This window comes from Balearica regulorum, chromosome 5 (assembly GCF_011004875.1).
Source record: "Balearica regulorum gibbericeps isolate bBalReg1 chromosome 5, bBalReg1.pri, whole genome shotgun sequence".
NCBI classification, from domain to species: Eukaryota; Metazoa; Chordata; class Aves; order Gruiformes; family Gruidae; genus Balearica; species Balearica regulorum.
In genome coordinates this window covers 19,345,616-19,373,456 of record NC_046188.1, presented here as the reverse complement: position 1 = coordinate 19,373,456, position 27,841 = coordinate 19,345,616, and the positions used below count along the sequence as shown (strand labels likewise).

General features: G+C 37.2%; 1 protein-coding gene across 1 annotated transcript in view; it reads left to right on the top strand.

Moving 5' to 3' along the window:
- TDP1 (tyrosyl-DNA phosphodiesterase 1) overlaps positions 1-27,841 on the top strand; it is a 50,911-nt gene that overhangs the window by 18,939 nt on the left and 4,131 nt on the right. The window contains exons 13-15 of the mRNA XM_075753720.1: positions 5,670-5,777; positions 7,255-7,357; positions 20,273-20,387. Of these exons, the coding sequence (XP_075609835.1) occupies positions 5,670-5,777; positions 7,255-7,357; positions 20,273-20,387 (326 nt within the window). The remainder of the gene's footprint in view (positions 1-5,669; positions 5,778-7,254; positions 7,358-20,272; positions 20,388-27,841) is intronic.

The following is a 27,841-nucleotide window of genomic DNA, read 5'->3' as shown; positions in this document are numbered from 1 at the left end:
CTTTCCCACTTGTACCTTGGTATTAACAGGATTTCAACTGAGCCACAACATGGTTAGGAAGGCTTTTTTGTTTGTTGGTTTGAGTGCAACACTATTGCTGCAAAAATTCTGAGTCCCTTATGGTAATACCATCTTTTGTTAGAGGTGCCTGACATTTTCCATTAAGAACTTCTATTGTCACGTGCTACTAATATTGCCAGATTCTAACAGTCTAACACGTTCCATGCCAGATGTCTCCCTCAGGCTGAATCTTTAAAAATTTAAGTGTGTTTTGAGAACAATGGGAAAAGTTGTTTTGTACAGATAAAAAAAAAATAAATCTGGTAACCTCTTACAAGACCACAGCTCCCCATTCCTTTCACCAGAAACTCTTAACTCTTCCAGGTGGAAGTTGCGCTGGTAAGATACTTTACAAGCTCTTACTTAAATATGGGTAAAGTTGTGTATGTATTCAAAGGGCTAAAAAAAACCAATTGCTGGTTGCAGAGAGCATCCTCCATTCTGGAGTGAACATGATTGCTGCTGTGAGCCTTGCTGGTCAATGTCCAAGCAATGGAACTGGAACAGAAAGCACATGTGGCTTTTTCTCTTCTGCCTTTGAAGTGTGCCCTCTGAGCACATTCAGCAAAGGAAGAAAGCTACAAACACCTTCAAGATTGTTCAGTCGTGCTTCAAAAAGTGAGATCATAAAACTGGGGTGTTTGTGCAGCCTTAATTCAGTTTCTGTAAGCAAATACCTCATGAGAATCTTACTGGAAGAAAAATGTAACCTTTGATAATGACTGTTCACTGTTTTATTCCTGCTTAATGAGAAAACACCCATATACCTGTCTCCTTCGACATATTAAGATCCTGCTCTGGCACCAAAAGAGCTGTTTTAAATTCATCTGTTGAATTGTTTGCAGATGACAAGTGGCCCTGCATAATTGCTCTGTAGGGACTGCCCAGATGCAGATTCTTACCCTGTAGTGATGCTAGCCCTTGAGGATAACCTGCATGTAAGCTGTTATCATAGAGAACATGACATACAGTAGCTTCTTATCTGTGGTAACCTGAGAGACACAGAAAGTGGTAGGTTCTGTTTCAGTAGAGTTAAATATAAGATGAGCTATTTTAAAGGTGTCCTGGTTCTGGCTAGGACAGAGTTAATTTTCACAAGGAGCCAGGGCAGGTGAGCCAAGCTGGCCAGGGGCTATTGCATACCATGTGATGTCATGCTCACCATAAAAGGGGGCTAGTCAGGGAGAGGCAGGTTTGGTGTGACTCCGGGACAGGCTGAGTGTCAGGTTGGATTGGTAAATTGCTTTCTGTTGTCAGCCTTTGTGAGTATTCTGTTATCAGTACTGTTGCTGTTGTTCCCCTCTCCCTTGCGTCCCAGTGAACCGTCCTCACCCCATGCCAGGAGGCTTTGCCTTTGTCTTTCCCATTCTCCTCCCCATCCCACTGGGGAGGGGTGAGTGGTGAGCCAGTGGTACGAAGTGCTCAGCTGCCGGCTGGGGCTAAATCATGTCAAAAGGCTTGCCATAATGCAAAGCTTTGGGCAGTAGAAGGATTAAAGGAATTTCTCTTTACCTCACTGGAAAATAATACAAAACCAGCAGGAAGCTAGGGATCCTACCAGAGTTGAAAGAAGAGAAATACTTTATACTTACATAAAGGAGAAGGAATAGCTCCTTTTTACAAGTAGGGAGAGATTAATGGAGTTGGAAAATGGTGTCCTGTAGTCTCACCCAAAGAGGTAGAACCTCTGTCCCAGGCATACAATCTTTATAATGTCTGTAGGCTGCTTTTCTGTCTCTTCTGCCAGTTGACTGTATTTAACTGACCTTTAATGCACTTCTGAATTGTAATTTCTCAGAAAAAATAAGATGATTTCACTTTTCTGATCATAGCAAATGATTACTAGACTGCTCTTTTACATTAGATACTGTGTAAATGATGCAGTTTGCTCAGTTTTCTCTCCGGTAAGGTTGTGTTTTCCTTTCAGTATAACTCATTGATTAGGAGAGATTTGCAATGCTTAATGACTTCTGTTAATTGCTGCTTTTGAAACAGTTGATCAGCATTAACAGTACATTAAGCATTAAAGTACAATGTCTTTTAATTTATTGACTTTTAATACCATATGCTTTATGTTTATGCAGTTACCTTGTCAAATTTTTATTTTCAAAGAATGGAAGAAATTGGTTTGACGAGAGCTTCTTTGACTTGCTGTTGACAAGTCCATAATCATAGTTGCATTAGAGCTTTGTGTTCTTTAGGCCTGTAAAGTTTTGAAGAATAATCATTTTTCTTCAAAGAACTACAGTGTTGTTCCCCTAACATCATAGAAGGTGAGAGAGATGGAGCGTTTACACAGAGGACTTATGTTCTCTTATGGTTGAGACAAATGGTGTGAGTTGTTCTAACTATACTCAAGCCTTGTTGCCATATCTTGAGATGGAAAGCCTATTCACTATTTGAAGAACAGCTACATTATGAAAGAGGTGGTGGTGGTGTAGAAAATGAGTTATTCCTGGCTCTGCTTATGGGTTGAGTGTGTCTGCACAGATTAATTTTTAGGATGTTAGGATTATCTGGCTTCCCTGTCTCAGTAGCTCCACTTGTAGCTTCTTGTGTCAGCTCCTTTACCTCATTTGTGCCAGAAATATCAGACACTGGTGGCAGTTGATTCTTGCTCTATGTCTTCCAGCTAAATGCACTGTGATTGCAGTGTAGACTCCTTTTCAAACATTCAAAAATTCATTGTAGAGTAAAACAAATATTTATCAAACATGTAAAAAAAACCCCACCCCATACTTCTGAAATTTTGCAAGTGGTTAAATACATATAAGAGCAACAACAGGTAAGTATTCGCATTTGTAGTGCAGTGCAAGTGAGTGCAAAGTATTTTCTATATTGCAAAAGATACCTTATTCATGGTAGAGAACATTTTTTTCCTCCTCCTTTCAAAAAAAAAAAAAAAACAAACCGAAATTATGTGAAACTCAAAAATAGCTATTGGAAAATTTGAGAGGTAGAAGGGGGCAAAAGCTGTTGTGTTTTAAGAACTGGAAAGTAGATTACCTCTTTAATTCAGCGCATATAATCATCACATTAGAGGCTGTATAATTAAAAAGAAAATGAAAAGCTGCTGACTGAAATGCCGCAAAAGACTAGAAGGGAAGAAGTAGCAGCAAGTTACTGGTAAGAATGTTAGCTTTAGTGATCTAAAGTCAGAGTTAAGCTGTACTAGTGATAAGGAGTTCTAGTCCTAGGAGTGTAAAAGAGTAAAAAACCTAGCAAAAAGGCTTTCATGTTTTACTGTTCCAATTCTGGTAATACCTACTCACATTACTCCTTCTCCTCACCCCACACTTGAGCTTTTAGTTTACATGGTACCATGACCTCTAACTGTCAAAAAAATAATTACTTCAAGCTGTGGTTTTGCTCCATAAAATTTCTTAGAGCTAGTTTCATTTAATTTACCGTATTTATCTCTGAGACTGTATATGCCTGAAGTGTACTGCAACATGAGATCAGTCCTATGTACATCCTCTGCCAGCTGCATTCTGATGAAGAGTTTACAGCTTAAAATGTGTTAAGCCAATTTGACTAGAAATAGCCTGAAATAGTTATACTGACATATGCTCTCATCCTTGCAAAGTAACTGCACTTGTATTTTACTTAAGGCTCTTTGGTTTGCCTTTTTTTTTTCCTAAAAATATGCCAGGAAAGTTCCATGGTGAAGTTGAAATTTAGCAGTATTAAGAATAGATTAAATGAGATTGTACCCATCTGAAACCCCTTCCAGTTCTTTAGGTTTATTCCATTATGCTGTCTGGAGATAATCTAACTTTTAGGCTGGAGGGAAAACATTTCTTAAATACTTTGCTAATAATGCTTTTACTAAAAGCATCTGAGTGTTTCAATGACATAATTACTAAAAAAAAACCCCAACAAACTGATTGAAGAACATAATCAGTTTCTCCTTTTTGTCCTTACATATTTGTGCTGTCTTATTAAAGAAAATATGGCCAAAGTGTATGCTCCCCTTTCTGATTTTAACTTTCTGGAATACCAGTTTCAATCACTTGTAATTGAAACTTACTGCAATTAGATTACTGTAGAATTTAAACGGAAGAGAATTGGTAGTACTTTTGCTAAAACACAGTACTTAAATGTATTTGTCAAAGATGATAAGGAAGCAAAAAGGAGTAGACTGAGATAGTATCTCAAAATTATAGCAGTTAATAGTGGGGGGAAAAGTTTGTCCTCAAGTAAGGCAATGAGATAGATCTAAAGCAAATCTATGTTCAGTTCCCAGTTCTGCTATTTTTCTTGGTTTTCATTTCTACAAAGTTACTGGAGTTACCTAATTATTTTTGTGTCTTAAACTTAAAGATAATGTTTGCCTAAACATTAGTTAGTTGTGAGGTAAAAGCTATTAACAAGAATTGTTGAGTTATGGTACAGCATAGCCTTATAATCCATATGTATATAAAGTGTGGAGTTCTGTAGAGGAACACAAGTTTTAGCTGTTTCCATAATGTATATATCTTAGTCTGTTCTTCAAAACAGACTTCAGTGTGGCTTGCATCAAAATACAAAGATGTCTTGTTTGTTCCAAACATGCATACAGTGTTTCAGCTCTTGCCCTTTATGAATACAGGACCAATTCTCAGCAACAGTTTTCTTTCCTTCATCAGAGGATAGGGTTAATTAGGTCTTGACCTCTGAGCTGCAATGCCTCTTGACTTAACTCATGTGAAAGTTAGTCCTGAAAGTCAACTTCAGTAATTCATTCCAGCCCTTCCACTTCAATCTTCTTAGGCTTTTAAATTAAAACAGCTCACTTGAGAGGTTTTTTGCAGCTGATTGATTCTTTCTGATGTGCCTTTTAGAAGAGAGTGCTAAATTAGGGGATCAAGATTGTGACAACCAAAGCCAGAGCCTGTTACATTCCAAACTGAGGAAAGAAAAGTCTCTGGGTGGAGGAAGGTGTATTTGGAAGCTGCTGCCTTGATTTTGAGTGAGGACTAACAGCTGTGAGTGGAAAGGGCTTCTAAATCCCATCATTACATGCCTTCAGTTATGTATATTTACTGCTTGCTTACAGTTTAGTTCTGTAACATTGATGCTGAATTACCCCAGCAATGGCTTGTTGTTTTAAACTAGTTTATATATATATACACATAGATATGACCTCTACTCTCTTAAGCCCTCAAATTTCTCAATGGCTTAGGGGCACAGAAAAGGGAAGAGGAATGGTGATGTCAACAGTCTGTCAGCTGCTCTCTGCCTCTACTTTGTGCATAACAAATTGTAATAAGCTTGGGGAATTTTGTGAGGTTTAATTTGGTGCCAAGTTCCTTTGCTTAAACGCATAACCATTGATAGTCTTCAAAGAAGAAGTATTGGCTAGAAGTTTGAACTCAAGTTTCTTGAGTGCTAGCCGCAGTGGAGGAGTGGGAAAACTTATTAGGAGAGTCTGATACACTGAGGAGAATATTGGATTTCAGGATTAAAAATTCAGTTATTTTCAGCCTTTCTGTAAAGGGGGGGAAAAAAGTATTACGTGTGACAAATATAGGGTAGTGTTACTGAAAACATGGCACTGTAGCTTGGTGAGTATGTTTTAAACCTCAAAATAAAACTGAATATGAACAGAATTCCTCTTGTTTTTCTAGCAAATGGTCAGCAGAAATCTCGGGTCGAAGTCATGCTATACCTCACATTAAGACATACATCAGACCCTCTCCTGACTTCCGGAAGATTGCATGGTTCTTAGTTACAAGGTAAACAACTACCCATATGTTTCTCACTTAAAAAAAAGTCATATATAAAGTTCTTGTCAACTGCAGGCCCAGGTGAATCATTGCCATAATCTTCATAATACTATAAGTAGTGAATTTTTGCCATATTTAATATTTCTTCATTGCATTGCCCCTTTTGGGGCTGCAAATTGAAATGATTATGTCAGGAACTGTTGGCAATCACACCAAAGTCTTTTCTGAGCTGTAACTGCCAGTTTTGGGGTTCAACATCAGTTGAAGTGGTAAGTATTCTTAAACCTTGGGTTGACTTTTAATACATGCTGTATGTGAATGTGCTGGTTTGTGCAAAATAAATATGGGTTAAGCCTCAGTGTATTGTTGCGCTGCCTTATTGTTATAAAACATGTAGATACGTAATATTTGGAATCTGACCTTTTGTCAGATTAAGTTGTTCAGCAGTCTAGCTTGAAGTCTAGCTTTCTATTTCTGTTGTTTTGCTTTTTTAAAGAAGTCAAAAGAGGGAACAAGAAATTTCTTGACAAGGAGGGAGGATGTCTTATTGTGAATAAAAAATACAGATATGTTTCACTTTTGCCAAAACTGATTTTTTTGTGCAACCCTATATATTATAGATCATGATCTCTGTATTCTTATTCTTAAATACTCAGTTACTTTAGTCTTTTTTTCTCTTTATATTGTGGCTTTTTAAACTTCATCATTCATTGATACTGTTGCCTGTAATGGTAGTAGTGATTAAGGTGCTTTTTAAAGGATTTAAGACATTCAAATGTGATGCTGAGTCAACCTAATACAGAAATTCATGGTTGCTTTTATTTTTTTCTCATGTTTCTTCTATTCCACCATTTGCTACTATCAAAAAGCATCCAGTATGTTGTATTTTGCTGTAGAAATAGGTTTTCACAACAGAATTGCATTTATTTTTTGACTCTCAACTTGATCTACTTCATAGCAGATACTGATGAAGGATCAACTACCACATGGTGAGGAACAGCACATAAAACCAAAAAAGACCTCTTCGATAAATACTTGTTTTCATAAACATATTGAAGAACAAAATACCAGGAGCAAAAGATACTGTTTAACAATTGCAAAAATGCTCTGTACTAAATGTATTACAGTGTAACATGTAGTAATTGAGCTAGCCTTTAATCTTCCTAAGTCATCAAATTGAAGCTGTTTACAAATACCAAGTTCCTTTCTGAAATGTACAGACAAGATTCAAAAGGTTGAATCTCTTGTAGATCTGTATGGCACAAGTAGGCTTGTATAATTATCCACATGTATTGTATGAACACCCTTCCATATATTGTCTCTGCTATTCCCACTGTGCTGTAAAAATAGCAATAAGGAATAACACCCAAATCACTCCTTATGAAAAGAGTTCTCCTGCTGGAAGTGCATTGCTACAGCTGTGGTACTTAAGCAACTTCTGCTGTGAAGATTATGCCTCACTGAAATGCTTTATTTCTTTTGGCAGTGCCAATCTATCTAAAGCAGCTTGGGGAGCTCTGGAGAAAAATGGTACCCAACTGATGATCCGTTCTTACGAACTTGGAGTCCTTTTCTTGCCTTCAGCATTTGTAAGTTCATGGTTCAAGTACAAATCCTGGCATATACTGAGAAACTGCGAGGATTGACGAATACAAGTGTGACTGAATAATCTACTTACTAGGTTCTATGTGTCCAGATTAGAAAGCTAATAGCAAGTGGAGTTTAGACAAGGTATTCTTTAAAATAGAAACAGTCTGCTTTCCTACACAGCAAGTATGGATTTGGTATTGATGTGACTTTTGTTGTGTTACTGAAAGGCAGTAATGTTTTAAAATTGTAATCTACTAAATGTGGCTGGAAAGGATGATCAGATCTCTTTTCTGTTTTTCTTTTGTGCTTCTTAAAACTAGACTGTGAGTGCATGATCACACTGAAGTGATGCATATGGGTTGTAACTTGAAAAACAATTCCTAATGTGCTGATTGCTGTTCTTGCTCTTTCCCTGAAGTGCATTTGCAAAGCCATGTGACTGTCTTCTCAAACTTTCTGCTTTGAGAAAAGTTCTCAAATGCATCTTCTAAAATCTCTGATAGAAATATAAGAATATATTCATGAAAGCCTCTTTAAAAGCTGAAGGATTATATCTTCCAAACCTATGTAACAGCAGTCTCAGTATGTAGAAGACAAGTTTGACTCAGAATAACTATTATTCTAGTGTGTGGAGCAGAGGATTGGGAGACATGAAATGTTGGGGGTTTTTTTGGTAAAAGGTCCATCTAGTTTGTAGTCTAGTCTTAATGCAGTTGTAGCAGATGCCACAGGGCGTTAGCACAATAAACAGTATGTATGTGATATCTCTGTAGTATATGTTCCCTATGATTGATTTTAAAGGTTTTCCAGGATGAAAATTGTATCCAGACCATGATACACATAAGCCACAACTCAGCTTATTCTCAACACATCAAGTACCTTATTGAACAACTCTTGCTGTTTTTAGCCCCCTGCAGAATCCTGTGGTAGCGAGTTCTGTGACTTAATTGTGCGTTGTATTTAAGAAAAAAGCTTCCCTTTTTTTAGATTGCTTTTTGTCTTATTTAGATCTACTGCCTGATGCTGGGGAGATGTGTCTTGTTCCTGTTGTTGATTTTTCCTTTTCTGGTGAACCTATTAGTACCAAAATGTTATCAACAGCAGTTAGTCTATGATCAGAAACCATTCAAACTCCTCCTCCATGTGTGAAATTTCTTCTTTTCCAGAGAAGAAATGGCAAGTTTCTCTGAAAAAGCGTTTGTATGCTAAAAATCCTTAAAAATATTTTTCTGATGAAGAATGTCTTTCCTAGACAATGTTGACAGATGTTCACATAATGTTGCATCGCTCCTGTTGATTAGTGATGTACTCCCAAATGAATATTTACTAATATTATGACATTATAAAAATGCTTACCTACCATAACTGTATAATTGCAGTCTCCAAAGATTGTAATATTAAGATTGATGGTTCCTGGCTGTAGCTAAAACTGTTAGCTCACTTGACATTTATTAAGAGGTTTACATAGTAGTGTGGTCTCTGATATTGTGAACTGTAGAGGCAATCTCAAACATCATTCTTAAGCATGGTTTATGTGGAAGAAAACATGTTGATTTGAGACTGAAGCAAGAAAAATGCTATGACTTCCTATAGTAGAAACCATGGGTTTTGATATCACTGTACTCTAAAAAAAAAAAAAAACCAAACAACCACCAAAAAACCCCTAAAACATCACTTGTGTAAACAACTATTAATAACAGAATAATGAAGTGTTGGGCAAAAAAAGAAAGTGTAAAAAGATGTGACTTTTGACAGCAGCTGACCTCAAGGGATAAAATAATGTTCTAAGAATTTGGCTACTGTTATCTGCAAATGCTGCAGAGAATTTGTGTACTTAGTGGATGAAGTTTTTTGTATGAGCGTGACTAATCACCAGATTGTGCAGTCATTTTACATAATTTGAATATTCCTGTTCTGACTCTGTCTTTCCCTTGCACTGCTAGTTTTGGAAAACATACTTCAAATGAAATCAGGAATAATTGGAATTTTTACCAAGAGTGGCCATACCTGTTTCAGATCTGAGCAATCTGCAAAATTTTCAGTGGAACAGGAAAAAAAAACAACCACAAAACCAAAAAAACCCCCCACCCTCCCCCTCAAAAAAAAATCCCCCCCAAAACCTCTGTGAGAACATTTGGTTTGCATTCCATCATGAATCTTGTGTTCTACGCAGGATTTTTTGCATGTGAAGCAGGGGAGGGGGGATCACCAGAACACTTCTCAGAGGGCCAAAACTTATGTTAAAAGATTGTGAATTTTCTCCCCTGTGCCTAGAATTGCAAGTTTTAATGGCTTTGAATCTCATTCTTGTGAGTTTTTCTGTAACTAACTCAGTTTCCTTCTAAAATCAGACTTCATTTTGATGAACAGAATTATTTGTTCTGCATTTATCAGCAATATAGAAGATTCTGAAGCATTTGAACCTTAGAAAATTTCAGCAATCTGAAGTTAAAACTTTACCTTCTTTGTGAGCTAGTTAGACCTTTCTGCTATTCATGACTTTTTTCATATTTCTGGGTGTTTATTTAGACCAAATTATTAATGTTTTTGTTTCTACTTGCAGTCCAGTCCTAGTATTTGGAATAAAATCCTCTTAGCCACTTAAGAGATTGAGAATTATTAAAAATTGAAGTGTATTTTTATTGTTGTGTTGCATCAAAATGGCTTAGACATTTAAATTCCAGTTAAGTTTACTGATGATAAAAAACCCATTGGATACTTATCAAGCATCTGCTCCAGCCTCTAGCAGAAGCCTGCAAGCGTGTTTACACAAGAAAACTTAGAGGTAGATTCTGCTATAAATACAATGTGAGTACTCTACTACTAATGACAACTGTAAAGAACAGTTTTGATAATTACTTTTGGGTAAACAGTTCCTAATGAAGCTCAAGCCTTGTGGTCATCAGAGAGGCAAAAAAGATACTGATTTGGTCTGGTCTCATGAGAGGAAAGGTTTCACTGAAACACTACAAAACATTAACCTCTTCTTTCCCCTCTTTGCCAAACTTCTGTTTAGGGACTAGAGGGTTCTGCTTGGTGTGTGTGGGAGCTACATTGCTTTGAATCTTAAAGGCTTTTCAGCAATTTCTGCTGCATTCTGCATTCACAGGCACACTCTAAATTTGTGTATGAAATGAACCCAGAGAACACTTGTTTAAGTATGTGAGTCCTTGAGTTCTGGCATTCTGTTTTTTCCTTTTGATCGGCCTTTTGGAAAAGGCAGTCAGAGTATTCCTACTCCAATCCCTGCTATGTTCAGGAAAACATCGAATTCACTTATTGCTATATAGCTCTGTTATTTTGACACTAGTTGAAGCAGCAAGTAGTGTTGAAACTCTTCAGTGCAGAAGAGTTATTGCTGAAAATTTGACCGTTAAGTAAAGAGATGAAAAATGTTTGGGTTTAAAGTTTGTAGTAGCAAAAAGGAGAGAGAATATTTCCTACCCTGGGAGCAAGAACTATAATCTTGTGTAGTATGCCTGCAAGGTAATATCAGATTAATTAGAGAAGTGGGATTTGTCAGCTGTGAATTCACTCCACTGTTTCCTACTATCTTGATTGTTGTGACTGTCCCCTAGAAAAAGATTTTGGGCTTTAAGACTTGTAATAGTGTTATTGTGCTGTCTTATCTAACAGCTGTTTAACTGTCAACCTTACAGCACTAACAAAGTTTTAGTTTTCATCTTGGGAGTTTCCATCTTCTATCTCAAAAAATTGTCATGAAAAATACAGTTTCTGTGCTGCTTTGATTTCTTTTTAAAGGTGAAAATAAACACAGTCTATATTTAATATAGTAAGTGCCAAATGCAAAAGGTAGGGGCCAGTATTTTCAAAACTGAACTTTCAGTTGTACCTGTAACATAGAAGTGTAAGTAAACTGCATTGGGGGAGTGGGGTGTGGAGTGGGGTTGTTTAGGAACCTAATGGGTTTTCAAAGTGCAGAAACATAACCTATTGGGAGGATGAGTCACTGCCAACAAGTGAATAAGTACTGCTGAAGACAAATTTAACTGTAGGCATCAAGGATTTGAATGGCTGATGTTTTCTATTGCAGTGTAAATTTATCCTTATGATGCACACATAATGCAATCTTATATCTGAGAACCAAAAATAGCTTAATGCACACAAGATGTTTCTTGAGAATTGCCAGTTGATGGTTATAGCAGTAGAGTTTAGTACAAATTAGCAAAACCACCCGAGAACTGGAGCTAATACAGAGCCATAGTAAATATCATGTTATGATTACTGTGCTAGCAGTGTCCACATTAGTTTAAGGCTTCCTCAGGCATATCTGTACAAGCTGCTGTCATTTATAGGACATGCCTGTCATTAAATGCATTTCTAACTTTTAGTAGACACCAATGCTTTTTGCAGAGTTTTTCCTTTATGCAGCTGTAGGAGTCAGCATCTCAAGATGATGATTCCAGGTATCTTTAAATGAGGTTTAATTTAGCATCCATAACTTGAGATAGCTTGCTCTAAGGCTGTTTTTCAGTCTAATGATACTCTGCAGTAGATTTTCTACTGATAGGATCTGACCCTTGGATCTCAATCTGTCAAAAATCATTCATTTCAAAGGTGTCATTAACCTTTAGAGATGAGAATTTTGTCTATTGGGCCATTCTTTGTCATCAGAGTCTATGAAAATTTTGTAACTATATTCAGTAGAAAAGGAGCCTTCCGCAGGAATTGTAGTTGCTTATTAAATTAATCTAGTTTCTATACACACAGCAGATCAAACCAGCAAAAGCTGTTCACACAAACCTGACCAAGATCTTGGTCTCACTGAGTAGTTGCAGGACAAGATCAGATTTGCAGAAAGGATGCCTACAATCCTGGCATCATGGCAGTCATTTTTGTTTGATGTTGAAGGTCTCTCTCAAACCTGCAACTGCCGCAGGCTTAGGCCCTCAGCCTAGGAAGAATAATATATAGTGAAGCTTTGCTGCAACTCAGGATCATGTTCTGGTGACAAGTAGGTTGCTGTGTACTTGTCTGATTCAGGAAATTGGTCTATTAAAGAATTAACCACCTGATAAGCCTACCTTAATCTCAAACATGTCAAAGCAATAGATTAGCTTAACATGCGGAACTGCATCATCAGTTGGCCCTATCATGAGTGTAGGCTGTCCACGGCTGGTTTTACTCCCTTAGTTGTACTGGCACTGGTGCTGACTGGATGCCTTGCGCTTTAAACCAGCTCAGACTGGCCAAAGCCAAATGGCACAAATTTTCAAAGTGTTGTTCCATGAATGGGCTCGACATGATCAGATGCATGCTAATGCAAGGAAGAAGTAAGAAGGGCAAGTTCAAGGAGGCAGAGAGCCGGGAGGTGAGTGTAGGATCACACTGAGATAACCTTCTCTTGGCCTGCTTTTGAGAACCACAGCCTATGGGGAAGGCTGATCAGTGAACTTTTGGATGAAAATAGATGTAAATGGCTAGGACCTGCCTTATGAAAATGTATTGTGCACTATAAATGGTAGAGCCAAACCCCCAGATCTTTCCTTTTTTTGTCACACTGGTTACTCTAGAAGTCACTGTTGGGGTAGTAGAAGGTTTTACTTTCTCATGTCAAAGGCACATCTCAAAACTCAGTGGCCAAAAGCAGATACTTAAGGAAAAGTATAATGAGCAGGCATGTATGTAGTAGTTAATCCCTGAAGATTTCTTGACTTAGCAGCTATAGCCTCTTCTGTGTACATCTCTTGTCTTCTCTTAAATACCTGTAAGCTTCTAGTGTTCACAACCTGCTCTGGCTGAGTTCCACAACTTAATGTCTCATGAAGCACAGTGTTCTGAAAATTAGTTTAATTTGGTGGTTGTCCCATCTTGCACTGAAAGATGCAATAACCATGTGATCCCTATTCACCTTTTCCATACCAGTCTTTCTATAGGCCTTTATCTGTTTCTAGGCTAAAGAGTCCTTAGCCTGCTCAGTTGCTCCTAGGGTGGAGATGCTTTGATCATTCTTGCTGCTTTTCTCTGGTTTTTTTCCTTCTGTATCATTTGTGTTGAGAGGGTAGTGAGTAGAGGGACGAAGGTGCACATGAGATGCAGGTATAAATCTGGAGAAACAAATTCAGATCTGAATATGTGATGACGATTTTCTCAAGCTTCTCCTTACTGAGTCAGTCTGGCCTGCTGTAGTTTCTGCACAGCGATATGTAATAGTTTAGCCTCTGTTTTGCATCAAGTGAATGAGAAAGTTGTTCATTCAGAGTTGTCAGAAGTGTGTAGCCATGAGAAATAGAATTCTAATATATCACACTTCACGATAAAGTTTTGTTTGATTTTTGTTGAGTAGCATAATTAAAATTTGTGCAATATGAAGAAGCTTTGTGTAAGTACAATGCTTTGTTTACTGCCCTCACAACTCTTATTTGTCTTATGTAAATTATAAAAGCATGCAAATATGTGCCTCTATACAGGTGGCTGTACTCAAATATACCAGTGTGCATGAGATAGAAGTTTGTGTTTGAGTTTCAAACTTCTCAGAACACAACTTAATTGAAGCTTATCTAAAACTTGCAAGAATGTAACACTTAATACATATTTTGGAAGAAAATACTTAGTTCTTTTCCTTCTAATTTCCTAAATGTTGATACTTAATTGTGAAGACTGCCAACCAGGAAAAAACAAGTCACCTGTCAGCAGTCCCATGATACAGTGCATATGGGAGCAAAGCGGGGAGAAGGACTGCAGCTGTTTTTCCTTTTTTCACTGGGAAGTGCCTGCAGAGACACCCAATGATAACAAGTGGTCAGACACACAAATACTAATGCTTGTCTTATGTATGTGCAGTCATCTGATATGTGGGTTGCTGTGCTTAGTTTGTGAATTTATCTTATGTGTATGCCCTGTAGTTAACTCTGCATATAAAGTGCTTCTTTAATAACTTAGGTTGTCAAGACTTGTTGGTTCATTGTGATTTTAACATGGCAGAGTAGTCTTAGGTGAAGATAATGGAGAACTGGGAATAGACAACATTTTTAGAAACTGAATTTTTCAAAGTTTGTTTGCAATTAGAAATATACAGAATACAAACTAAATTAAGCACTTTGAAACAAAACCGAGCATTCCTAGTCTTTGAGAGACTCAGTATACTGTAGCTATTGGAATGCCAATTTAATACCGCCAATTTCTCATGGTTCTGTTTCTTCAGGTTACTTCATGCAGCTTGATCAAAGTTAATGGTACTTACTCTGGTAGAAGTTAAGGCTTGGATAGCACACACAATATTCCTAATCTTAAAAACTCCACTAGCTCTGCGGTTTGTGCCTTCTATTTTCTGCTGAATACAAATTTGGAAGTGGATCGTTCCTCACTTGCCATCTGTTGACTGCCAGTTTTTGTCTGGTTCTTAGAATGTTTCCAGAACTTATACTCTGAGGTTGGGTCTTGGCCTGGTGTGCTAATGCAGACTCTCAGAAATATGTTCAATGGTTGTTCTCAACATAGCAGCAGCTGTCATCATTTACAGTTTTAGTGTTTAGGGAAAAATCAGCTGATTCTGACATTAGATCACAAGCTGCTCTTGGTTAAAAAATAATGTTTATAAAAATGGTGGTGTCCTGTGTTTGAACTGCATTTCCCTTTCTATCTCCATTTCTATTTCTCACCTCCCACTTCTTCACTCTCACTTGTGTTCAGCTTGCTCTTTCAGCTGCTGGGGATTCCTTTGCAGAGGCTGAAATAAATCACATCTTTAACATGTAAAACATGTTGAGAGATCCCCATCACCTAACAGTATGGAGTTCTGGAAAGCATGTTGCAGTAACTATTTTATTTGAAAAAATTCTGAAAGTGTCTAATGGAAAGCTTTTTAAATAAATAATTGCTCCTTACAGCTTCTGTGTCTGATAAGGTTGTAAGATAAACTGAACTTGACCTGTACAATGGTATAAAAGTTGGTGGAATACTTAAATCTTCTAAAAGGTCTGCTGAAGAATATGGTACTAGCCAGTCAGTTTTTGGAAATACAAAACTCAGAGGAATGTAGTAGTTGCTATTAAACTGAGAACTACCCATTATTGCGTACCTAGTGCTATCAGATGCTACAATTATATCTAGATAATCAGTCACAGACAACTAACAATAGTGTTTCAGATTCTGAAATGCTTTATTTGATGGTGAATACTCACTGGTAATGAGGAAAAAAACTCTTTTATAGTTGCCTGTGGAGATAGGCATATGAGCTGAATCTGGACTAGAAAGTAGCCAGCCAGTATGTGCGTGTGTGATCATCAGAACTGCACTGCTTAAATTTTTGCTGAGGTGAAACAACTGAACCAGGCACCTTCAGTCATAGCTCAACTTAGGTCAGAACCAAAATAAAGTGAGTTAAGCTCTTCAACTGAAACTAGAGTTAACAGTCAAAGTTGTCTATCCTGTATGAAATAGAGTGGGAGTAAGGAAGTAAATACAATGTGGATAAACCAAGATTTTATATGTGGACTCTAGGATGTTAAACCTTGCTTTTAGTGTTTACAGAACTGCTATGTTTTCAAACTTCAGTGATAATAAAGACACCGAGACACATTTTCCAAGCTGAGGAACTTTGGGTTTAGATACCTGACTTTGTCACTGTGGCTTCTTTACAGCAAATGTTCTGATACAGATGAGTAAAGCTCTGTTTTGAATAAATGCACCCTAATGTTGAGGAAGGATTTAATTGTGTATTCTCCTGGCCAGACGTGTATGATCACTGTAAAGTTTGTGTGCATCTTTAATTCTTGACTGCAAAAACTAGTGAGTTTTTAAATAGTTTTGTTGAAGAGCAGGCTTTTTTGTTTACTGGCATGGGAAAGGATACACCCATAATCATCTAGGAGAATAATGAGCTCTCTCCTGTAGGAGTTTCTTCAGTAGTATCAAAATACTGTAGTGATATCAGTGTTAATTCCAACTCAAGTAGGGATAGCAATTCTTACCTCTATCTTGTGTGATGTTTTTTTGTATAGTCTATAATCTGCCCTGTGTTGGGGGCAAAAAAGGCTGGAAAGAATTTTAAAAGTTGTCCCTACTTCCTTTTCCCATTCTTCCTCCCAGCGCCTACTTTTACAATGTATGATGCTAAGGCATTAACAGACCCCACAACAGCATCTAAAGTTTCATAAATACAAAAAAAATGTCCCAAGAAATGTATCTTTTAACATTTCAAAATCTATTGCTGTGAGCAGCTGTCAAAGAACAAAATATAGCTGCAGAGGGAAAAATGCTGAAAGAGTAGAACATGGCTGAGGAAAATTTACAAGGCAGGCAGAATTTTTTTTAGGCAAGATCCTGCTGGTTTGTTTTTTGGAAACAGCAATGAGAGCTGTCAACATCCAGGAAATGCTCAAAACAGACCAAATGTGTGACTTATTTCAATTTCTGTGTGATCTTCTGTGTGAAGATAGACACATGAGAGTTATTTTTAAAAGCATGTGAATCTCCTCAGAGAGCCTTATTAAAGAATGTATTCTATAACCTAGACTCTTACTCCAAGATGTTTTGAGGAAAACTAAATATCTTTTCTTAGATTAACATTTCCTGAGTGGAAGATCCCTACAGGTTAAATTCTGACAGACAAATAAAACAATTTTGGGATCAACTTGGTGCAGTCCTGCAGGCTTGGAGGACAGCATCAGAGAAGAAATAAGACTTAGAAGAAAGGAAAATATAACTGGTGACTACTGAGAAAGGAAAAGGAAAGCAAAGGTGTAGAACAAGAGAAGGAATCAAAATGCCTGAAAAGAAACACACCAAAGTAATAACAGGGCACAGAGTAGAAGAAATGAAGCAGGAACAAAAACATTACTGGGTTGAAAAAAAAGCTAACAGGAAAGAAAATGAGATTTTAAAATGTCCTGGAAGTGGTGCTTTTTTCTTTCATATTGTGTGAAAAGCACCTACTGCTGTGAACTTCCGAGTGGAATACATGTGGTATAGTTCTTGATACATGCATAGTAATCTCAATTTAATTCAAGTATGCAGAGGCCCAAGTAGGTGTTGTTCCTACACTATGTGCTTTGATAGCAGTGGTTATACAAATTTCAAACATGGGTGGTGCCAGGCAACAGCTGTGTAACTCTGGTGGTTTTGATCAGGTATTGTATGAAGTTCATTGTAGAATAAGAACCAGCTCATGATACAGCAGAGAAGCCTTCTCTGCCATTTAACATTTCTCTCATAGCTGCATGTAGAAGATGAGAAATGCTCATAGGAGCTCAGGGCAATCAAACTTCATACAAGCCATTTTAGTTTGCAATTAAAATGTCACCTTATGAGTAGTATCTAAGACTGCATACCACCTAGACCCTTGCTACTGCAAGTTGTGAAAAAAGCTCTTACCACCACCACCACTTACACCGTTCCTGTTCTTTGTAAGCTATTGCATCACGGGTGTATTTCATGTTCTTTCCACTACAGACATAAGTATGGTTATTTGCATTTCTATATGAAATTTCTATCAATCCCTAAGTGATTCAAGTTCACCGGAAGTAAAGCTGTACAACTTGATTGTTGCATTTATTCTAATAAATTCTGAATTTTGTATTTTTCTATTCCGTTTCAAACCCCTAGATATTTATGAACTTTCAGAAATAATCTCTCTTTGTATTGGTCTGTTTTAAACAAACTGCTTATTACTTAAAGGCTAAGCCCTATAAAATGCTGTAGCCTGGTTTCAATGAAGTTTTACCAAAATTCCACTGACTTTAATGGTACAAGAAGGGGAAGTTTAAAATGGATTTTCATTCACACAGTCCTTTAGCATGGATCATGTTTGTTTGCTTCACCTGTTCTTTCATTTTAAAGTCAGTGGCTTTTACTTAGTCCTTGAAATACCACACAGGGTTTCTTACATCATAACTAATAGTTTCCTGTTTCTCTGGGTGGTGAGACAAAAGGAGTGTCTATATTCTGAAGGAGTTTCTTGAACTGATTGGCTAGAACTGCTGTAGTACAGCTTGACTTTCTCTTTGGCCTCTCTCCCTTTTCTCTGTTAGTATGCTTCCTGAATATTAAAGAAAAAGGTGCAAGGCTGCTTTGTATGGTCATATGAATGTTGCTTCCTTCAACTTCATCAAATGTTAGCATTGTAAAACTTCAGTAAAGAACTTAAGTATTGTATATAGGTGGGACTATCAATTCAGCTAGCATGTTTAGATAAAATGGGATTGTTTAGTGGTAATTAAATGTGTTTGTATAGTCACAAAACAGTAATCCAGTAAAACCTGGACTGATGGATTCTACACCTTGGATAGAGTGTGAGTTAATGTTTGGGCATGACCCAGCAATGTGCACTTGCAGCCCAGAAAGCCAACTGTATCCTGGGCTGCATCAAAAGAAGTGTGACCAGCAGGTCGAGGGAGGTGATTCTCCACCTCTACTCTGCTCTGGTGAGACCCCACCTGGGGTACTGCGTCCGGCTCTGGGGTCTCAACATAAGAGAGTCCAGAGGAGGGCCATGAAGCTGATCAGAGGGCTGGAGCACCTCTCCTGTGAGGAAAGGCTGGGAGAGTTGGGGTTGTTCAGCCTGGAGAAGAGAAGGCTCTGGGAAGACCTTACTGGGGCCTTTCAATACTTAAAGGAGGTTTAGACTTTTTAGTAGGGCCTGTAGCAACAGGACAAGGGGTAATGGTTTTAAACCAAAAGAGGGTAAGTTCAGACTAGATACAAGGAATAAATTTCTTTATGGGGTGGGTGGTGAGACACTGGTACAGGTTGCCTAGAGAAGTGGTAGATGGCCTGTCCCTGAAAGCATTCAAGGTCAGGTTGGACAGGGCTCTGAGCAACCTGGTCTAGTTGAAGATGTCCCTGCTCGTTGCAGGGGGGTTGGGCTAGATGACCTTTAAAGATCCATTCAAACCAAAACTATTCTATGATTTTAAAAAGAAAAATACAGTTGTTCAGTAATGTATTAGAAATAAATAATAAAAGCTTGATAGCTTTAAAACTTCTAGTCTATTCTAATCAAATTGTACTTGATTGACAATAGGCTATTGGAAATCTCAGTATGAGAGATTTGCTTTTGTATAACTCATTACAATTGATGAATGAGATCCAATTTCTCTGGAGAAGTGGCTAAGCAATATCATCTGCCAAAGTAACTTGAATCGCTTTAAATCTATCTGCCCTTGTATTGTATTGCATTATAGCTTTTTTTCTTGCAGTCCTTAACCTTGTTTGAAATCCACTGTCATTCTAATATGAGTGTAGTCTTTGAAACTTTTATGCAAGCAGTTTCGAATCTTCATTAAATTTTTTTAGCATACATAGATGCTGTTACCCAAGATATCTGAAAAGCATAGGTTTGAGGACTTATTTCTGTATCACAAGTTGAATTTTAATTCAGTTTGTGAAACACACTGAACATCTAACCAATATGGTCATGATGAAACTAAACAGCAGAGAAACTTTTTAAAGCTTTTCCCTTTAGTTAAATATTAAACACTAAAGGTGTTAATATTTTTTTAATAATTAAAATTTTATTTCAATGTCTGTACACTTTTATGCAAAAGAAGCAATATCTTGCTGAATTAAGATATGCTGCCCATATGGTACTAGTAAAGACCTTTGGCAATTTGGGTAGAATTGCTCATGCAAGCAAGGCCACAAGCGCGTTTACCTAGTGAATGTGGAAATACATTGGTATACATGTAAGAGACTGAGAAGGTAGAGTATATCCGATGTGGACCTACCTGCAGGGCCAAGCCAACGAGTGTAAAACCAAGAGAAGAGCCTGAAATAGTAATAATAAGAGAAGCTGAGTTCTTAAGACAGGAAGGCGCTTTAGGAAGTATCTAATCTCAGTAATGGAGGCAAAACATTTTGTTTATTAAAATAATTTATTGAGAAAAATCTGTTGTGGAATAGGTTTGTCGTTTTCCCAAAATTAATTTGCTCTGTATGTTTCCCTTCCTTCATAGGGATTGGACAAAGGTTACTTTCGTGTGAGAGGGAAAACGCTTTCAGAAAGTAATGATTCAGCAACGTATTTTCCTGTACCTTATGACCTGCCACCAGAACAGTATGGAAGCAAAGGTAAGGCGTGACTTGAGAAGAAAAGTAGGTGTATTCTATAGGGAGCAAACTAATTTGAGTAACTGAGTCATTTGAACACTGCTATGCTCTAAAGCTTTATTTTAACATTTTTGTGGCATGACTGCATTTGAGACTATATCAGTCCCACATTCTGCTTGTGACTTCGAAGAAAGTAACTATAGTATTTTAGTTCTAATTTTTCTTTATTGTTTGTTTAAGTTTTGGATCAACAACTTAAACATTATTTTTTCATTCCTCTTCTGGGATTCTTGCATGCATTAAAAAACCAGATACTCTTTATGGAATCAAAATGTTTTTCTGTAGAACTAATGGGGGAAAGGGTGTTAAAAGAGGAATGTTTGGAAGAGACCAGATGTGAGGAAGAAACTAATCCTCTGAAAGCAGAGTATGAAAGAAATACCATAGACCAAATGTGAAAAATTGCTACAAATCAGAAGAAAGAAAAGCTGCTTTTGGTCCATGCTGTACTTCATAGTTTCAGATTTCATTTTCCTGAAGGTCTGTGTTGAAATCCTCCTTGGAGGGGCAGAGGGGATATATTTCATAACACTTGACGAGATTTACAAAATCTCAACCTCCTCATCTTCTGAGACTATCTCTAGAACGTGCAAAGCAGGAAAGTGATAAGTAAGTGCTGCTATGGGGTGATGATGGCTCAAAAACCTAAAAATACATTGGGATAATGGTGTGCAACCTGAGATATTTGGGAAGAGTACATTTTTTATGTTTTTGTTCTTAAAACTAATGCAAAAAGATTGTAACTAACTTCTTTTTTTTTTTTTTTGAGAAGCCATGATCTGAAAAAGACATCATCTATAGCAGAGCTCGAAATGATAAGACAGTAAGAAAGAGTTCAGGAAAGGTAGTGTTTATAGCAACTAAAATCTTTCTGTAGGTTTTTGAACAAACAAATGATGTAGGAAGATAGAATGTTTAAAAGCTAAGAAGTAAATGGACTTAGAGAGTCTTATATAGTAAATAAACGTAAAGACACATCATTTCAGAGTGACTGAAGTACCCCAGCAGGATCAGAGCCTGCAAATGTGATGCTTCCTGTAGTTGAAGTAAGAATGAGGCAGCATCCTCTTGATCAGGCAGCCTGTAGTAAACACCAGCCATGAGGTTTCCTTTGTTGGCTTGACTTCTGAGTTTTTCACCCATAAGCTCTCAACCTGTTTATCACTGTTTTTCAAACACAGCTCTGTGCAGTCAATCCTTTTTTTGGGTTTTTTTTTACATAAAGGACAACCCTCCCCTGCCTTTCTTCCTTGCCTGTCCCTTCTGAACAGTTTATAGCCATTGATTGCAGTGCTCCAGTTGTATGATTCATCCCACCAAGTTTGTGATATCGATTAGATCACAGCTTTCTAGCTGCTTCCAACTTGCGTTTGTTACCCATGCTGTGTGCATTGGTACAGAGGCACTTCAGCTGGGCTGTTCACTGCATCACCTTTTTAGAGGAACAAGCCCTAATTCCTTTGCTGCATTTCACAGGTGTTTCCCTCTTGGTTCCTAATGCATCAGCAGCCCTTGGCACTTCTGTGTTGCTCAAAACTGTCCCCTTCTGCCACTGAGACTAGATTAAAGTCTTACTTACAAGTCTGGCCAGCTTGTTAGCAAAGAGGCTCTTACCCCACTTGGTCAGTTGAATCCCATCAACTCCCAGCAAACCTGGCTTCTCACAGGTAGATCCATGATCTCAGAAGCCAGAACCTTGAGCAGGGCACCAGCTACACAGCCAGGCACTCATCTGTTCAATATGATGCATGTTACTTTTGTAACTTGCAAAAATTGTCTGCTTTAAGAGCTTACTATTTACCTGAAAGAATTTTTAAATGGTATGTCATTTCTTCCAGGAAAAAATACTGGCTCAATGTAGAAATAATACAATCTATTATACTGTTTTATTTAGTATAAAACACACTGTCCATTTAAGTACTGTTAATGTTGGTTTGGGGAGAGGTGGCAGGGTTTGTGCCTGAGTTACTAGCTAACAAAAGGTGAAGACTACTTTACATGCTATCATTATTATTGACCTGGCTTTTAACTCTTCTTAAGAATGTAAGTGGTCAGATACCAGCTGATGTTCCAGCAAGTGCTGTGAACATCTACAATTGTGGATGAATTATCATGTACAGCCAGTTTTAACTGTTGTGCTCTGGGATATATATGCACTGTCTGCTTGGTAATCAATGCTCTGACTGATGTTTTTTGGAAGGTTTTTCTGAAAGGTCATACTTAAATTTTTGGAAATTTTAAAACAAAGATTAAAAATTAGAATCCATGCATATTTTCAAGTGTGTTACATATACTATCTTTCTTGTAAAAAATGTAGTTGGATAATTAATATTGTTCTTGTTTTAATTCCTGCATTTAACCTACTGTGTCAGTGACTTTTATGCGTATTCCAACTAAATGTAAAGATTTTTTCCAAATAACATTTTTTTACTTTTTGTATAGAAGGCTTTTTTCTGTAGAGAACCCATTTGTAGTTCAGCTTTTGGGTCTCAGCTTTCTCCCATGAAATGAACAGATGTCAGAATTCAAGTTGTCTAGGCTTTGGCAATGGAAGCTCAGTCAGCTGCCTGTGCCTTTTCACATTTCTTTCCTGAATATTCTATTTCAGTTCCTCAGCCTCCTGGTGGAAAACATGTTTAAAGAATTCCCATGTTATGGGGTGGGCTCATAAAATAATCTGTCCTTAACAATACAGTTACCAACTCCCAAAGTCTTTGGAGAGTGATATAAATAGATTTGTTTTAATAAAGTCTTGAGAAGCAGAAATGCAAGTAATTATCATTTCCTAAAGAAACCATATTGACTGATCCCTATAATTGAAGGAGAAAAGGCTCCCGGGCATTTTCCATGAACTCAGATTCTCTAATCATGGGAAAACAAAAGTATACATCACTGTCATCTAATCAGAAAAATCCTATCAGCAGCAGGAGGGAGGAGAAACAGGCAGAACAGTTAACAAATAGTCAGGAGCAGGGCCATACATTTGCCATGTAAAGTTCTAAGTAGAAGATAGGTACACCAAAATACCCGTACGTGTGCAAATTCAAATCTTGGATCAGACATAATGTTACAGAATTATATTATTATATAATGTAACAGAGTGAAAGAAAAGTGGTTCCTTAGTTTGTGGAAATAATTTAATTGCAGAGATTCTTTGTCATTCAGTCATAATGGTTTTCTGTCATATTAATTAGTGTTCATCAGATGGGACTGGACTTCCAGTGTGAAGAATGTTTCAGTGAAATAAATGCATCTTGAATCTTGAAAAGCAATAAAATACATCCCAGGACATACAATCATAAAATCAGCAATAAATTATGTAAATAATCTGTCTGGTTTCAGCTATAATAATTCATGAGGTTGATCCACAATCTTTTAAAGTCCATTAAATTCAATAATAATGAAATAATTTGGTCCCTGTCCTACTTTTCCCTCACCCCATATAACACAGTGGGAAAAGAATTCAGAAGACGTGTCCAACTTTGCCTGGTTTGCCTCATTAGTCAGTGGGTTTCATTCTAAAACTCAAATTTAGGCAAAGCAGAAAAATAGAAGCTCCTGGAGAAACAACCATGAAGATTTTCTTCCTCCTCTTCTTGTTCCAAAGATTTCTAAAGAGTATAAATTGAGATAATTGTGAGACAGATAACTTCTTGGGTTTGCACTGTTTTTCTGAGAGGTGGATTATCCTTCAGTGAAATGTAATCATAGGCTAAGCTTTAGATCACTGAAGGATGTATTGATGCACTTTAAGATGTCACTGGTAGGGTAATTGTGTGATATATCACCTCTGTGACATATAACATATTCAAAATTTTCCCCTTGCTTTCATTTAGTTTTTACTTGTATGTCAAACTTGCACAGAGCTACATTTTACAATACATGGGCAACCAGAGTCCTTTGATCTGAAGGGAACATAGAATAAAATTTAACTGGGTCTCAAACCAGAGTTGGTAGCAGCACACTTGCTTCCGGTTGAGGTGAGAAGTTTGAAAGATTTCATCTGTGAGAAATTGTCAGAAATATTTTCATGTCAAGTAGCTCATTTTAACTACACAGGATGATTAAAAAAAACCCCAAACCCCAAAAAACCTCAAAACAAACAAAAAACCAACCTGCACCATCATGCTTGAAAAATACTATTTTTGGACCTGAAAATTGTCAGAAAGTAATGATTATATGATTAAATAGCCCAATGAATCAGTGAATCAATGGTTTCCATGTATTGTAAACCACGTTGTTGTGTTACAGTAAGCTTCAGGAGTTTGGGCTACTTCATCTGCTTTTTTTCCTAGTGAGTTGCACTTAACTTTCTAGGTACATTTAAGTGTGATTAGATTTCTGCTTAATTGGCTTTGTTTTCTGCCCTTTTAGGGAGACTGTAGCAGATGAAACATTTCTGAAACATTTCTCTGCATTATTATTCTGCCACATTTCAGGTTTATTAATCTCATGCACTTGTTACAGAACTCTTTTACAGTGCTACTGAAAAGGGGTGAGCTAAAAATACATTTGTGAGCAGTTCTTTGAATTGTGACTGGGTTACAAGGCAGGAATTTTTATAAGCTTTTTCTGAGCTCTTAGTTCAAAATGGTCTGGAACTGCTTACACCCTCTGGAAGAAAAACCTACAAAGTAGGGGGGTAAGTGATTTCTGATAAGTTATTTCTCATGCAATTTTCTCTTCAGTGTATGTATTTAAATCGCTGTTCAGTTGACTAATAGTGTATGAAAAAATGTATGTATATACAAGAAAATAAGACAGGTTCCAGCTCAGATCAGATTAATCTAAAGTTGGAGTGAAACTACATATTATTCTGTATATATGTCAATTATATGAATTACATTAGTCTTTGGTTATTTTGCTCTCTGTTGAGGATTTATTTCCTGAACCATTCTAACAAATTGTAAAACTGTATTACAATGTATTTCATTATTTTCCAGTGGGAAAATCTATTTTACCCTTTGTAACTGGGCGCTAAAGCTGTCAAATCTCATGCTATGAGAGGCTGGAAGAATGGTGGGCAAATGAGATGGACATTTGCTTTAACGCAAGTTGAAGCATTGTGGAGAAATGAACAGTCCACTTAACAATTCATTAGTTCTCTAGCTGAAGTTTGCAACCTCTGACAGCTGTGATTCCATTTTCTTAAGGATGCACAAAAGGATCTGTCTCACAGGAACAGCTCTCTTCCCTCGTGAAGGGCACAGCTCGCTGTTCAATATTCCATTGCCATGCTTACATGGAAGAGCAAATTGACCTTTTCCTTGTAACTTCAGATACTCAGTGCTTGGTATTTTGTCCATTTTTCAATGAGTGGGAACTGGGAGTACGGTGAAATAACATTTGGTGAATATTTGTAGTGATTTCAGGAAACCAGTAACACTCCATGTTGTTTATTACACATAAACTGCTGTTGTGTTGAATAAAACCAAGAAAAACTTCATGGCATATTTGCCTTCAAGTCTGGTAGGTTTAGGTATTTGTGTTTATCCTATTATTTAGAGTGGGGATAATTTTCATTTATCCTGCCTTGTGCTGGTGACAGAGTGCCTAAAAGAAGAGATCAGTATTTTGTCCAGCTAATGTAGAGGAATCCTTTATTACTCTGAGCTCCCTTACAAGGGACCTGCTGGTGGCCTCCCAGAGTCCAAGTGTAACATTTGGGTACACAGCAAAACCTGTTTTTCTTCAAGCTTTTTATAATAATTGTGAAGAAATTAACACTTTGTATGAGAGGAAATTTGAGTTAGTCACCATTTAGTTTGACCACTTCTATGTATTGTTTTGATAGAGACTTGAAGACCAGAAGGGCCCACTACATTGTCTGATTTCCCACGTGTTACTAGCCAATTTCTTTGAACTCAAAGCTCGTGTTTGGCTAAGAGGGATCTTCCAAAATACACTTCAGATCATTAGTTGAGAGCATCATTGTGAGATGGCAAATTCACCAGATGGTCAATGTTTTGCTTCAATAGTTGGTCAACCCAAGAAGTTAAAAAAGCACTTTGGTGCTTTTTTATCTTCTTTTTTATCTTTTTCAGGATAGATGTATGATGCCCAGTCCAGTTGTTGAACTAATGTGATTTGATCCATCTTGTGCAGAGTGCAAGATCTGTAGTTGAAGTTTGAGGAAATGTAACAGTATGTCATCCTAACAGATCAGAGTTACAGTTGCATAGAGAACTTTTACTTGGGCATTTTTCCTTTAGACTGTTTCCTCCCAGCTGCTTTAAATTACCAACACAAACTAGTTTTATTATGCATAATATACATAGTTTACATCTTTGTCTTGCTGCAGGGAACAAAATGCACTTTTTACATCTGGTAGTTTTAAAATAAAGATTAAGATCATTCCTACTGTGAAGGGACAAAGGACCTCATTAATTTTTAGCAGATAACATTTGTTGTGTGCAACATGTATGTTATTAATTCTTTGCAAATTGCTGGTTTGGGTGATTGCAGGTTTTTGCCTCCAACAGTCAGCTGAACAGCAGAAGGCCTTTTGTGGGCAGCAGATACGTCTTCAGGGCAAAACATTTAAAGAATTAAAAAAAAAAAAATCATCTGGTAGCTGATAGTACTCCTTAATATCTTGACAGATAAACTATATAGATACAACAATCTCCTGAACTCTTCTGTTACTAGCAACAGATTCAGGCTGTTGTGACAAAAAAGGCTATGACAGAGCTGAATGTATTGATGATACTAAGATAAAAGAACCCTGTAGACCAGGAATATAGTTTGAGAGTTTCTTGGAAGGAAAACAGAAAATGATGCAGTCTAGTGTTTGGGAAACATGCATAGAACACCCAATCTTACTTAGCAAGATATCTTTATAAATAAAATTTCTTTTTTGCCTTTGATAATACTCAGATTTTTATTTCCCTCTAGAAGCTTTCAGATGACTACTGCTATTTCGTTGCATAAAATTATCTTCTCATTGAGCTCCATTGTCACATCTCAGTTGCAATATTGCTGTTACCTCTCTTGCCAATACAAGTTGGCCTGATCCTCTCATAAAAGCCCAGCATTTCATTTAGAGTGCTTGAGGACTGATTCCCCTATCGCTTTTGGTTCACCCTATTGAGAAGTTTCTTACAACAGACTTACATTACAAAAAGGGATACATCTCTTTGTACCTCTTGCCTGGGAGGAGGTACAAGCTGCTTGTGCTAGTGAAGGAATATCACTTAATTTGTGACTTAGGTATTGCACAGCTTACTGACTGAGGAAGTAATCTGTATGGGAGGAACTTGGAACTTTAATACATAATTTTTTTTAGAACAACTTGGGAAAGGCCTCAGAAAAGTGCTAGGGACTTTTTTTTTTTTTTTGCTCTTATCACATCAACACATTGAGAAACCAAGCAAATCCTACTTTGAAACTGCAGTATTGGGTTTTGTTTATTTTTT